The 15,094-nt window shown below is 47.0% G+C and overlaps 1 protein-coding gene across 21 annotated transcripts in view; it reads right to left on the bottom strand.

Moving 5' to 3' along the window:
* The window catches only part of KIF1A (kinesin family member 1A), a 184,794-nt gene that overhangs the window by 61,983 nt on the left and 107,717 nt on the right, over positions 1-15,094 (bottom strand). For 20 of the 21 annotated variants that reach the window (XM_039488160.1, XM_039488167.1, XM_039488169.1 and 17 more), the window contains 7 exons: positions 11,240-11,319; positions 10,401-10,507; positions 7,128-7,211; positions 6,636-6,816; positions 6,414-6,486; positions 5,984-6,077; positions 491-639 (listed from right to left, as the gene is read on the bottom strand). In XM_039488160.1, the coding sequence (XP_039344094.1) occupies positions 491-639; positions 5,984-6,077; positions 6,414-6,486; positions 6,636-6,816; positions 7,128-7,211; positions 10,401-10,507; positions 11,240-11,319 (768 nt within the window). The remainder of the gene's footprint in view (positions 1-490; positions 640-5,983; positions 6,078-6,413; positions 6,487-6,635; positions 6,817-7,127; positions 7,212-10,400; positions 10,508-11,239; positions 11,320-15,094) is intronic. The other variant, XM_039488158.1, reaches the window with a different exon arrangement.

Here is a 15,094-nt window from a genome sequence, read left to right as displayed (position 1 = left end):
CCAGTGCCTTTGGACTGTTGGCATCCATCCACTCTGTGTAACTCCTGAAATGCACAAGGGGCCACCACTGACCTCGGGGTAAGTGGGGTGTTAGTGACTTCCATGGAGTTACACGTGCTTACGCCAGGTTCAAATCTGACCCATTGTTTTTGGTAGAACCTGTAATATGGCTCATCTAGGAGCACGTTTTCTGGTCTTTGAGAGCCCCAGCCCTTGACCTCATTCACAGCTTCGCCATCTTGCTGGTATATGCAAGCTGATGAGACTCTACTGAAGCAGAGGGCTGCAGTTTCTGTCCCATGTGCTCACTGTTCATGCACAAACACCTCTTGGTTTGGTAATCACTGAGAAATGCACGTGCTTAGCTCTGCAACCAGCAACCATGAGGAAGTGGAGGCATCCAATTTCCTCCAAAAAATGGAAAGAAAATTCAGTTACATAACTCAGGGGTAAAATCCCAGAGATCCTGAGTGTGACAGAAGGTGCTTACTTTCTTTTTCAGCTCCACACTAATGGCATTGGCCTCCTTTAAGAAAATTGCATTGCCCCACAGCAGGTCCCGGAGAGACGTGAATTGGTACCACTTCCACTTCCTGAAGGCCCAGAGGGCCAGCTCAAACTCCCGCTCAGTCCACTGTACTGTTGAGACAAAGAGACAAGGTCACTTTCTTCAAAGGACACCCCCGACACTCCTCTGCCCACCACCACTAACACCAACACTCACCCAGCCTTGATTCCATCCAGGCTGTAGAGAGGTTTTCAGAGATTCCAAGGCAAGCAAGGACCACTGTGATCAGCTAGTCTGACCCCCTGTATAGCGCAGACCATAGACCTGCCCCAAATAATTCCTAGAGCAGAGCTTTTAGAAAAACACTCAGTCTTGATTGAAAACTTGCCAGTGATGGGGAATCCACCACGAGCCTTGGTAAATTGTCCCAATGGTTAAATCCTCTCACTGTTAAAAAATCATGTCTTATTTCCAATCTGAGTCTGTCTAGCTTCAATTTCCAGCCATTGGATTGTGTTTGACTTTTTTCTGCTCGATTGAGGAGCCCATGATCATGTATTTGCTCCCCATATAAGTACTTATAGAATGTGATCAAGTAACCTCTCCACCTTCTCTCTGTTAAGCTAAATAGACTGAGCTCCTTGAGTCTGTCACTACAAGACTCTTCTCTGACACCGCTCCAAATTTATCAACATCCTTCTTGAATTGTGGGCACCGGATCTGGACACAGTGTTCTAGCAGCAGTCGCCCCAGTGCCAAAGACAGAGGTAAAATAACTTCGCTAATCCTACTAACGATTCCCCTGTTTATACATCCCAGGAGCACACTAGCTCTTTTGGCCACAGCATTACACTGAGAGATTGTGGCCAGCTGATTATTCACCACAACCCCCAAATCTTTTTCAGAGTCCCTGCTTCCCAGGACAGAGCCCCCGTCCTGCAAGTGTGGCCTGCATTCTTTGTTCCTAGATGTATACAGTTACATTTAGCTGTGTTAAAACACGTTTGCTTGTCTCGTTTACCAAGCAATCCAGATCTCTCTGAATCAGTGACCTGCCCTCATCATTATTTACCACTCCCCCACTTTTTGCGTCATGTGCAAACTTTACCAGTGATAATTTTATGTGATCGGCTCTGAACATGAGGAAATACAGTTTTCTCTTCTTGCCCTAATAACTGTTCCACCCACAAGTCAGGAAGGCACCACAGTGCTAGGTCCAACAGAAATACCCCAGATACACAGGGAGGGCAACGTCCCCCATAAACCAAAACTAATTCCACTCTGTCAGCAGCCAAGGTAAATGAGGGATGGGAAAGGTTATTATGTGTATGAAACAGCAATACCAGCTCCCAAACATGGCTAAAAGTTCCCACCTCACTGCTAGAGGTGGGGGAAATAATTAATTACAATAACAGCACTGATTGTTTTAAATTGTAATGGCCTTATTCTCATTGACACTAATGCCCTTTGGCTGCCTTAAAGTGGGGTAATGTAATTTATATCCACTTTAATGCCCCTTTACAGTACCAGTGGGGTGTAAAGAGTCCTGGGTATAAAGAAGAATCAGGCCCTCTGGGTTATGCTGATACCCTTTCTCTGTTCTAGAAGTGTGACTTTCCCATCTGCCTTCCTTTAAAACAAAACAAAGAACCCACATTTTACCAGGGAACAACTAATTAATTTTCAATTAATGAATTCCCCACTGATTTATGCCAACCTTTCAACTATAGAAATTTTGCAATCTGACCTCATGCTTATTTCTTCATCTCTATGCCTTATCCATTTGTATGCTGCTTCTTGTTAACTGCACATCAAGAAGCAGTAGGCAGTACTACCATGAATGCAAGGAGTATGGAGAATGGGGTATGTGGGTGCAGTGTGAATAATTGCTATAACCATTATAACAGCTGTGTTTGAATTAGAGTTACAGTATCCAAAGCAGATACTGAAAATGCCAACAAATGAGCAGAGCTCCGGCCCCTGAATTCAGACGAGTGATTTAACAAGCAACAATCTTGACCCCCTGCCTCCTTCATTCAGCATTATTATCATCCCCTTTGTGGCATTAAACACACAGTGATACCACAGCTTTAGACACCTACAGTTATTTGATACTTTGATACTTAAATAGGGAAACTTTGGGGAAAGGGTGAGCCTATATAGGAAGGATGGGCTCCACCTAAACCAAAATGGAACCAGATTGCTGGCACTTAAAATTAAAAGGGTCATTGAGCAGTTTTTAAACTAAGGGCTGGGGGAAAGCCGACAGGTGCAGAGGAGCATGTGGTTCAGACAGAGACATCCCTTACGGGAGGATCTGTTAATGGAGAATCTCTATGTCCTAGTGAAGAGCAGAGGATGGAAAATGATAAAATACAGGCAGGGTCTAATCAGAAACAGTCAAATAAAAGAGTCCCATTCAATGACACCGTGTAATGGCAGACAGCTAAAAGGAGACAAGTTTTTAAAGTGTTTATATACCAATGCTAGAAGCCTAAGTAATAAAATTGGTGAACTAGAGTGCCTCGTATTAAATGAGGATAATGATACAATAGGCATCAGAGAAACTTGGTGGAATGAGGATAATCAATGGGATACAGTAATACCAGGGTACAAAATATATCGGAAGGACAGAACAGATTGTGCTGGTGGGGGAGTGGCATTATATATGAAAGAAAGCGTAGAATCAAATGAAGTAAAAATCGTAAATGAATCAAACTGTACCACAGAATCTCTATGGATAGAAATTCCATGCTCTAATAATAAGAATATAGCAGTAGGGATATATTACCGACCACCTGACCAGGATGGTGATAGTGACTGTGAAATGCTGAGGGAGATTAGAGGGCTATTAAAATAAAAAACTTAGTAATAATAATGGGGGATTTCAATTATCCCCATATTGACTAGGTACATGTCACCTCAGGAAGGGATGCAGAGATCAAGTTTCTTGACACCTTAAATGTGCCAAAAGTGAAATCTCTGCAAGTTTTGTGGAAACTTTTAAAAGACACCATAATAGAGGCTCAACTTAAATTTATACCCCAAATTAAAAAAACATATAATTTTTTTAATTATAAATGAAAAAAAAAAGAGCCACTGTGGCTAAACAACAAAGTAAAGAAGCAGTGAGAGGCAAAAAGGCATCCTTTAAAAAGTGGAAGTTAAATCCTAGTGAGGAAAATAAAAAGGAGCATAAACACTAGCAAATGAAGTGTAAAAATACAATTAGGAAGGACAAAAAAGAATCTGAGGAACAGTTAACCAAAGACTCAAAAAATAATAGCAAATTTTTCTTAAAGTATATCAGAAGCAGGAAGCCTGCTAAACAACCAGTGGACAATCTAGGTGCTAAAGGAGCACTCAAGGATGATAAGGCCATTGCGGAGAAACTAAATGAATTCTTTGCATCGGTCTTCACAGCTGAGGCTGTGAGGGAGATTCTCAAACCTGAGCCATTCTTTTTAGGTGACAGATCTGAGGAACTGTCCCAGATTGAGGTGTCATTAGAGGAGGTTTTGGAACAAATTGATAAATTAAACAGCAATAAGTCATTAGGACCAGATGGTATTCACCCAAGAGTTCTGAAGGAACTCAAATGTCAAATTGCAGAACTACTAACTGTAGTCTGTAACCATTTAAATCAGCTTCTGTACCAGATGAGTGGAGGACAGCTAATGTAGCACCAATTTTTAAAAAGGGCTCCAGAGGTGATCACAGCAATTCAGGCCCATAAGCCTGACTTCAGTACTGGGCAAACTGGTTGAAGCTATAATAAAGAACAATATTGTCATATATATAGATGTACATAATTTGTGGAGGAAGAGTCAACATAGTTTCAGTAAAAGGAAATCATGCCTCACTAATCTACTAGAATTCTTTGAGGGGGGTCAACAAGCATGTGGAACAAGGGGATCCAGTGGACATAGTTTACTTAGATTTTCAGAAAGCCTTTGACAAGTTCCCTCAATAAAGGCTCTTATGCAAGGTAAGCTGCCACGGGATAAGAGGGAAGGTACTGTCATGGATTGGTAGCTGGTTAAAAGATAGGAAACAAAGGGTAGGTATAAATGGTCACTTTTCAGAATGGAGAGAGGTAAATAGTGGTGTCCCCCAGGGGTCTGTTGTAGGACCAGTCCTATTCAACATATTCATAAATGATCTGGAAAAAGGGGTAAACAGTGAGGTGGCAAAATTTGCTGATGGCACAAAATTACTATCAAGTATCAGAGGGGTAGATGAAGTGGGTATTCACCCACGAAAGCTCATGCTCCAAAACGTCTGTTAGTCTATAAGGTGCCACAGGACTCTTTGCAGCTTTTACAAAATTACTAAAGATAGTTAAGACCCAGGCAGATTGCGAAAAGCTACAAAGGATCTCTCAAAACTGGGTGACTGGGCAACAAAATGGCAGATGAAATTTAATGTTGATAAATACAAAGTAATGCACATTGAAAAGCATAATCCCAACTATACATATAAAATGATGGGGTCTAAATTAGCTGTTACCACTCAAGAAACAGATCTTGGAGTCGTTGTGGATAGTTCTCTGAAAACATCCACTCAATGTACAGCGGTAGTCAAAAAAGCGAACAGAATGTTGGGAATAATTAAGAAAGGGATAGATACTAGGACAGAAATATCATGTTGCCGCTATATAAATCCATGGTATGCCCACATCTTGAATACTGTGTGCAGATATGGTCGCCCCATCTCAAAAAGGATATATTGGAATTGGAAAAGGTTCAGAAAAGGGCAATAAAAATGATTAGGGGTTTGGAACGGCTTCTGTATGAGGAGAGATTAATAAGACTTGGACTTTTCAGCTTGGAAAAGAGACAGCTAAAGGGAGATATGATTGAGGTCTATAAAATCATGACTGGTGTAGAGAAAGTAGATAAAGGAAGTGTTGTTTACTACTTCTCATAACACAAGAACTAGGGATCACCTAATGAAATTAACAGGCAGCAGGTTTAAAACAAATAAAAGGAAGTATTTCTTCACACAATGCACAATCAACCTGTGGAACTCCTTGCCAGAGGATGCTGTGAAGGCCAAGACCATAACAGGGTTCAAAAAAGAACTAGATAAATTCATGGAGGATAGGTACATCAATGGCTATCAGCCAGGCTGGGCAGGAATGGGGTCCCTAGCCAGAAGCTGGGAATGAGTGACAGGGGATGGATCACTTGATGATTACCTGTTCTGTTCATTCCCTCTGGGGTACCTGGCATTGGTCACTGTTGGAAGACAGGATACTGGGCTAGACAGACCTTTGGTCTGACTCACTAGGGCCATTCTTATAAGAGAGAGTCTCCTGCTGATACACCTGGATCTTCCGGACTTTCATCGTAACAGACCAGAGCCCCGCTCCCCGGGCCATCAGGAAGTGTCATTGGCCAGCAAAACTGGAAAAGGCTCGTTCTCTCATGCACAATTTATTTCAGTCGCTCTCTGCTTTCACTGATCTTTTACCTTCATCTTCGGGTTCTTCCTCTTCCTCATTGGCCTCAGGATAATACCTGGAGTCCATCTGCTTCTGTAAAGCCTCCAGTTTACTCTCATAGTCCTGCGGGAAAGGGGGGAAGATAAGGAAATAATCCACAAACATCTGTCTTCTTTATTTTGACCACCCCCTTCCTGTACCAGGTCTCTCTCGATCCCCATAAAACTGAAAAATGGCTCCACTCCCTGTAGAAAGCCAACCTACCCCCAGCTGTGTTCACTGGTCTAAAAGGCCCTGTGAGACGTGGACACACATGACATTTCCAGTCTAGGTAGCATCTTCAGAGGATGCAGATCCACCCTACTCATGTCAGCGCGCTATCCATTGTTCAGACTACAGACTCAACCCCAGTCTTGCTCTGATGAACCAGATAAGAAGCAGAATGTGTGTGCCACCTACCAGCCTCTGCTGCTCAAGAAGATAGTTGGCCTCTTCTCTCTCTTTGCGGTATTGGTCCTCCAGTTCCTGAAGCCTGGGAAGAATTAGGAAGGACAAAATGACAAACCTGGACAGATCCAGTTACTGGCTGACACCCCATTTCCTTCCCTTCTGCTCCACCTCTCCATATTCCCCCTCCCTCCATGATCCCTCATCTCCTCTGCCTCCCCCATGCCTACTCACCTCTGCTCCATCTCCTGCTTCATGTCAATGCCTTGTTTCTCCAGCAGCTCTCGCTGCGCGAAGGCCCAGTCCACTGGCTCCGCGGGGGTCTCTGCACATGGGGTCCGCTCCCGCTCCTGGCGAGCCTGCTCAGGGTGGTTGAATCGGAACACGTGGCTCTTCCCCATGATGATGCGGTTTCCTTGGGGAGGGCAGTTTAAGAGTTAACCAATGAGGTCTCCAGTATACGCAGGAACCCCAACTCAGTGGCAAGAGTTGCACAGCAGGATTTCCACCAACAAGGCCTCTCGTGTCCCATGACTTATGCCCTGATTCAACAGAGGACTTGAGCATGAGTAGCCCACTGACTATCCCCCACTGTCACTGCACTGATGCCGCTAGACTAGAACCACCATCTGCCCTGGTATGCTTCTATAAGGGGATCGATGTGGGTCAGTGGTTAAAGCAGTCTGTCAGTGCTGAGTCAATCACCCCCTCTGAAGCACGACCTACCAGATCGCAGGACACTGGGTTCCATCACTTTTTTGCCATTGACGTAGGTGTCGGCCCCTTCGCAAGGTTCTAGTGTCACCACTACTGCGGGAAAGGCATAGGAGAGAGAAAGAGACAGGAGAAGACATGTGAAGGACAGCAGAGGCCTGAAGGGCTGCTGGTCTCCTGATCTCATTGGAAATGTTGGCTGTGCAGGCCCTATGGGCTACGATAGGCAGGGAGGGCTGTTTGTTTAGCATCTTGATGCCAGTGGACACCCTGCTCCAGACGTGGAGCTGGGCCCAACAAATACAACAAGGTTGTATTTCAAAAGTGCCAGTGGAATTTAGGAGTGCGTCTTTCTGAAAATCAATGGGGCTGGTGCTCCTAAACCCCTGAGGTGCTTTTGAAGATCTCCCCCTCTATCTATATTTTAGTTATAAATATCAGGTTACTTTCCATATGTTCCCACAGAGCAGGCCTACACCACCTTCTTACCCCCATTATTTCACTGGCATTGATTGTCTCTTCCATGCCAAAGTCCAGCCTGGATCTGCACACTGCAAACTACCTGCCATCAGTCCTTGAGCATTAATCATGAGAGCCAGAATATGGCCCGCTCCCTCCCATGTCACAACTAGTCCCAGACAGCCTGGGGGCTGCTCACAGAACAAAGCACTATGTAGCATGTGTAAGAGGGGACAGCACATGATGCTGAGTAAACAGAGGGACCCTAGGATGCCCAGGGATCTGTGAGTTGCATTATTTGTTCTCTAGTCACTCGGTGAGAAGTACCCTCCAAACTGGACGTTATATTGTGATACTGCCACCTGCTGGCCAATTTGTCAAGCTAGGCTGCATGAGATTCCTCGACAGGGTGAAACAGGGATTGGGCCACTCCAGACTTTAACAATCCATTGCTTTTGCATGCCAGTGGGTTGCCCACCTCATTGCTGCTGCAGGTGGGAGGAGGGGCAGGAAAGCAGTCTCTATCCCTAAACCTGTAGTGATTTTACAGGACACTGCCAGCAAACCTGTATTATGTTGAGTCAGCCAGGCTGCCACTCTTCTTGGCGTCATCAATTTTATATTAGTAACAACCTCCCCTCACAGCACTGAGGAAACACCCACCAGTAACCTGAACCCGAACCCTGCTGCCTGCCTGTCTTCTCTCCTCTTGAGACTGCCCACTGGGTGCAGCAGGCTAAGGAATCTCTGTCTGCCGCACCACATGATTTACAATGTTTACATGAACTACAACCGTTCTGACTGGGCAAAGGGAAATGATCGTGCCTGAGCCAGACACATAGGTGCTGTAACTAGGGGTGCTGGGGTCTAAGTCCCCTCTAAGCTACGAGGCTGCCCAGCAAGCTATCAAGTGCCGTGCACTTCAGGTGTCCCTTCTCCCACTGTTGCGCTGCTCCTGCCCTTTGCCTCTGGCCAGCTCCCAGGAGCCTCCTGCTTGCTGTGCAGAGCGTGGGGGAGGAGAGGAGACTGCTGATGTCAGGGTGTCCCCCGCCCCTGTACCCCATCTCCACAGAGCGGGGGGGGACGGGACACGACAGGGCTCAGGACAGACCTGGCTGGCAACTGTTGCTGTGTCTGAACAAGCAGGGAGCAGGCTTCAGACTGCTGAGTGCCAATCTACTTAAAGGGGCAGCGTGTCTCTCTGTGTGTGTGTCTCTCTCTCTCTCTCTCTCTCTCTCTCACACACACACACACACACACACATTCTGTCTTTTACACTCACCTCCCAACACGTCAGAGTGTTTTTTTTAGTGTTTTGACTGGTCTATGCATTTCATAATTTCTATTTCTCTCTTACGCTTAAATTTAATTTTTTGATTAGTGAGTTCTAAAATGCCTACCCTGTCCTGGCTGGAGTAATTATCCCTATGGTAACTTTTTAAAAATATATAAATATCTAGGTTTCTTGTTTCTGCTGGTGGCGCACATCTTCACATTACCTCAATATGGTACACATTACAAAATTCATTGCACCCATGGATAGAAAAAATTAGAGGGAACAGGATGGGGGTGCTGCCGCATCCTCCGCCTTGAAGTGGTTTCCATTATATTACAGTTTGGTTCAATGGCTCTCAGCACCCCCACTACACCAATTGTTCCCGCACCCCAGGCATAGTGTGGAGGGAGCCACAATTCAAATCTCCAGCCTCACTCCTACTCTACCAACACAGCTCCTGACCTGAAGCAGCCCCCACTGTTTCAGTCCAGAGCCCCCGGCCCCCCAACTCTGACAAAGCAGAGCAGAGTCCTGACCTGCAGTTTCACTTGCTGACTCATTTCAACCAATAGAATTGAAGTACTGAAATGAACTAGAGGGAGGGAGTGATGACTGGCTGTGCTACCTCTGATGTCACCACTGCTCCACTGCCTGAGTACCAAATGGGCACAAGGTGAAAATCAGGCCTAGTCGCCAGTCACCATATTGAACAATATGCTTCCCTGTGCATCTCAGACTGCGAACAGCAAAATGCCACTGAGCTGAGTGCTAGGCCTCACTCTGCTTGGCTAGTGACATCTACCACTGATTCTAGGGGTTGGACCATGCTCCCATCAAAGCTACAAAGCATGTTCTGAAAGACTGCACAGGCACAGATTTGACAAGGAAGAGATTAAGAAAAAAACAGAGCCTGAGTCTCTGGCCTTTCCGCAAATCAATCCCAGAGATTTACCCCCCGCTTCCTGTGAGCAGGCAAGTTTGCACTCGTTTTGCAGGAGGGATAGCCTCAGACAATGCAGAATGTCTTTGGCAAGGGATTCAGCCTCCCTTTCTTTTCTTTTCTTTTCTTTCACACCCATCTTCTCTTCTTCCTGATTTGCCTTACAGAATAGCCTCTATTAGCAATTCCCTTCACTTCTGACAGTGGTGCGGCTATGGAAGGCAACAGTGCCGTACCAATGCTCCACACTGCTAGCTGCCTTTCAAGGGGTGTGACTGGGGAAGCTGGCACAGTCAGGAGATTGGTCTGACTGTGCTTCAACAAGTGCAAGAAAGGAAATAGGAATGACCCAACCCAGGAGACAGGTGGCGATATCACAGCACAGCCTGCGAAGGCTGTATTCCCACACACCCCACCTTGACAAGTAGATAGAGAGGAGCTACTCCATGCCTCTTGACAGGCATCAGTGCCCCAGTCCTCCTGGATGTAAGTAGAAGCTGGGGTGCCCTGGCTGCAAACACTAAGAAGGAGCTGCAGGTAGCCAGGTATGTGACTGAACTGGGGAGAGAGCACAGAGTGTGGACGTGTGAGGCTGTCTGTCCGAGGGTACCTTCGCCACCGGCTTTGGTGTTGCTGCGGAAAATGCAGTGCTCTTCCTTAATGAAGTGTCCGCTCAGCACGATGTCCTGCCTCCTCTCTGCGTCCTCTCGGCCGACCCTGCGGGCAGACACAGACTTAATGGAGTTCCCTGGCAACAATGCACCAGGTTTCAGGCCGCTGGCAGCAGCGCACTCAAAGGGCCTGATCCAAAGCCCACTGGTCATTCCATCTACTTTAATGGGCTTTGGATCCAGTCCTGGGAGATCCTCAGTGGGTAGCCAGGCCAACACCTTAATTGGAAGATGTCCTGGGGAAACATGACTTTTCACATGCCAGTATACACTAGCTAACACATCCCTTCCAAGTGGTGAAATTAGACTCTGCATCTGCTCTCCCCCCCTGCCCACCCAGGGTCTGTTCCCCCTTCACAGTACGCCTGGGTAGTGTAGGGCCATGGCTTCTGCAGAGGGGAGTCCTTGCCCATCCCCAAGATGGGACATTCTTCCACAAGGATAGGCTGCCCAGCTCCCCTTCACAGGGCAGCACATTAAATCCATGGGAACACATCAATTAGATTCCCCTTCAGTTCACTTCTCTGGGAAGGCCAGCCTGACCCAGGGACCATGCAGAGGGCAGGGCTGCAATTGTTCTATAGTATGAGGTCCCTTTGCCACTGGTGACCTGAGTTTGATAGCAACAGAGCACCAATACCTGGTTCAGCAGTGAATGAGGAGGAGAGGGCGATCCCATGCCCTGGGCCTGCCCTGCACTCATACAACCAGAGTCTGATGCTGTTCATTTCAGCAGACACATTGGTGCTACATGATTCTGTGGCGGTTACACCCTCACCTGGTTATCCCATCCTTAATGTAGTACAGAAGGCATTCAGACATCAGCGGGTCCTCGTTGAGATTGACCAGGTGAGGCGTCTGGGAGGGAAAGAGACAACGGGTCAAAGGCATCCTCAGTATCCATGCCAGACACAGAGCCATGTCCCAGGACAGCCCTGCCCTTGAAAACACACCCACCTGACAGGCTGCTCCACTGCATGGAGCCCCGACTCCTGCCCCAGCATAATTCCGGGAGAGAACTTTTGGGGTAGGTTGTGACACTCTGTACCTCGGGGGAACACCCAACACCCCATGTTCATCCTTGTAAAATGATTGTGTGGTATCCAATACAAAGTTTGTCATGTTGAGTGTCTTCAGAAGGCTCATGATGCACTGAGCATGGTTGTTATAGTGATGTTATAGTAGTTGTTCTAGTAATGTTATAGGTTATAATTTCATGTATATAGTTATGAGGCTGAAAATGTGCCCTCATGGCTTAAAATAAGCCCAGGCAAAAACTCTCCAAGAGGTGAGAGGCAGTTCAGACCTCATCACATCTGTATGGGACAAACCCAGCCCTAAAGGATGCTGACCTAGACAGCAACAAAAGAATCTGTTGGACTCTCGAGGGAGTCACCCTGCTGGGAGCAGCTTACATGCCAGAGGCTGTGCGTGAACAGCCCAGGAGTGGGGGTTCTCACAGCAGTGCAGGGTAAGGCTGGCTCCCAGAGCCAAGGATTGGAGTGGCCTAGCAGATCATCCGTCCAGATAACACCAGAGGGGAATGTCAATAAGGATTTTCAAAGGTGGAAAAAGAGAGTCAGATGCCCAACACCCACTGACATTCACTGGGCTTCTAACTCCTTTGACAGTCCCTGCCTCCCTGAACAGCGCCTCACAAGCTGATTAAAAATCAAAACAGAAGCAGGAACAGCAGAGCTGGGGCCTGGCTCCCCTGTGCCCTGCATCTCACCAGGCCATTTACTTTCATGCCAAGGAGGCATATCAGGCTTTCTATTCACAGCAAGCTACATTCACACCCGCTTTGCACAGGTGCCAGTGACGGTGCCACATGGGGGTGCAGGAAATCAGGTCTGTTCAGCATTGACATTGCTTCTCTAATTGGCTTGGAAAATGTTAAGAAATTTGCCTCAGCTGTCTAATACCACCCTGCATTTGAGTAAAAGTCAAGTGGGTCGTGTGAGCCAAGGGGCATGGACATACTACTGTAACACAGGAGGGCCTACTACATCCTGGAGCCGAGATTCCTGAATTCACCAGCACATGGTACAGCAGCTTCTTTATTCAATTACAGCCAGCCAAGTCCTCCCATGGCACAACTAACGCACCCCCAAATGGCCAAGGAGCAACCGTACTGCTAGGAGGAAGTGCTCAGTGCTGGCATTTTAGCTGCCCGAAGCAGAGTACTTCTGAGAGCAGGCTCACGCTGTTATAATCTTACACCTGATTGATCCCTTGTGGGAGATCCTCTAAAATCACAACCATAAAACCAGTCTAAATAGCATGCAAAGAGGATCGGAAACTGTCCCTCATGCAAGGACAAACAGTTAATACACACTGAGGAGTGGAAGGGTTGTTTATTAAAAGATGAAGATCACAGACCTCAAGCAATTCCTGATTTATAGGATTAGGTGATTCCTGAGTTGGGTTCCTAGATCCTCAGTCCCTGCCTCACAGGAAGAGAGCCCCGAGATGCATAAGTAGAAAGAATCAGTTACTGAGAGCTTGGCTACACTTGCAAGTTAGAGCGCATTAAATCAGCCCCGAGCACCCTAACTCCTGAGGTGTCCACACTGGCAAAGCACTTAGAGCGCCTGGACCCCGCAGCTGGAGCGCCCCTGGTAATCCACCTCCATGAAAAGCATAGAGCTAGCTGCGCCCTGGCTGAAACACCGGGGTGTCAGTGTGGACGACGTGTTGTATTATTGCACTGTGATTGGCCGCGAGAAATGTCCCATAATCCCTTGAAGTCAAGTGGCCACTTTGGTCATTGTTTTGAACTTGGCTGCAGGCATGTGGCTATCCCCTTTCAAAGCTCCATTTCTGACAGCCGGCATGCTTATCTGCTCCGGGACACAAAGCAAACCATTACTGTGGAATGCTGCTGCTGCAGAGGCAGGTGTTTGTGCTTGTGTGTGAGAGAGAGGTGGGCTGATGTCAGGGTTTCCCCCTGCCACTGTCTGAATTTGCAAGACAGCATGCTGACACACTGCCCCCCAAAACACACTGTCTCTCCCCCCACATACCCACAACACAAACTCTGTCACATTCCACGCCCCCATTTGAAAAGCACACTGCAGTCACCTGCACACTGGGATAGCTACCACAATGCACTGCTCTCTGTGGCATTGCAAGAGCTGCTAATGTGGCCATGCCCCTGTGCTTGCACCTGACAGTGTGAACACACTGTAGTGCTCTCTCTGCAGCTGTCTCCAAGGGCTGGTTTAACTCCCAGCATCTACATCTGCAAATGTAGCCAGAGCCTAGGTCTATCTGACAATTGGGAGTAGCCAAAATGTCTCTTCTGCATCCTCCACCCAATCTACTAAAGCCTGGTCGCAACAGATGATGAGGTTGCTTCTTTCCTCCTCCCCCTCACTGAGCTGGCTTCTTCCACTTCTTCCTCTCACTTTCTCATCTAGATCTTCCTGCTTTGCAGCCTGTGTTAAGCTAACCCTTGCAGCTTTGGCTTCGCCCTGGGACATCAGGTCTAACTTGGGGAGGACTGCTAAGGTGGTTTTTGTTAGGATATTGCACAAGTGTCTGTGGACAAGAATCTCTGTAACGCCTACATAAAATTCATCTCCTCATGCTGTATTGGGCATCTGAATAAGTGGCTTGATTTTCAGAGTTCTGAGCTCTGATTAACTACCCCACAACTCAACAGGAGTTGCGAGGTGCACAGCACTTTCTGATTTATCCAGATGCCCAAATATGGAGTTAAGTGCTTTGTTATAGGGATCCATTTTTGTAAAAGGCCTTGCTTTCTCTCTTTACCCATCTAGTTAAGTGTTAAATTAGACACCTGTTTTCTGGGTATCTAATGGTACTTATATGGCCCCTTTATTATAGCACCTAAGCACTCCACCATTTCTAATGTATTTACCCTCCAAACACTGCAGGAGATAGATGTGACACTCTGTACCTCGGAGGAATACCCAGCACCCACATGTTCATCCTTACAATATGCTTGTGTGGTATCTAATATGAAGTTTGTCATGTCAGGTGTCTTAGGAAGGCTCATGATCATAGAGAATCACAGTATACTGGGGTTGGAAGGGACCTCAGGAGGTCATCTAGTCTAACCCCCTGCTCAAAGCAGGACCAATCCCCTGACAGATTTTTGCCCCAGATCCATAAATGGCCCCATCAAGGATTGAACTCACAACCCTGGGTTTAGCAGGCCAATGTTCAAACCACTGAGCTATCCCTCCACTGAGCATTGTTGTTATGGTAATGTTATAGGTTGTAATTTCATGTATATAGTTATGAGGCTGAAAATGTGTCCTCATGGCTTAAAACAAGTCCAGGCAAAAACCCTCCAGGATCAGAGGGGCAGTTCACACTTCATCAGGGCATGTATGGGACAAACCCAGCCCAGCCTCACAGGAACAAAGGACACTGGCCTACGCAACAACAAAGGATCTGTTGGACTCTCGAGTGAGTCACCCCCCCCTGCCCTTTGGTTAGTTTGGCATTGCGATGAGGTAATGTTCACCTGACTCTGAAGGGGGGGGGGGGGGGGCAAAGCCAAGCGGGAAGAAAGGACATGATAAAGGGAGAGACGTTTGCCATGCTCTTCCTCTCTCTTCCACCTCCATCTACAGACATCACCACCAAGCAACTGAAGCGC

Source organism: Mauremys reevesii, linkage group 9 (assembly GCF_016161935.1).
Source record: "Mauremys reevesii isolate NIE-2019 linkage group 9, ASM1616193v1, whole genome shotgun sequence".
In the NCBI taxonomy this organism is placed as follows: Eukaryota; Metazoa; Chordata; order Testudines; family Geoemydidae; genus Mauremys; species Mauremys reevesii.
Note: the sequence above shows the minus strand (reverse complement) of the source record. Positions and strands in the feature narration are given on the sequence as shown.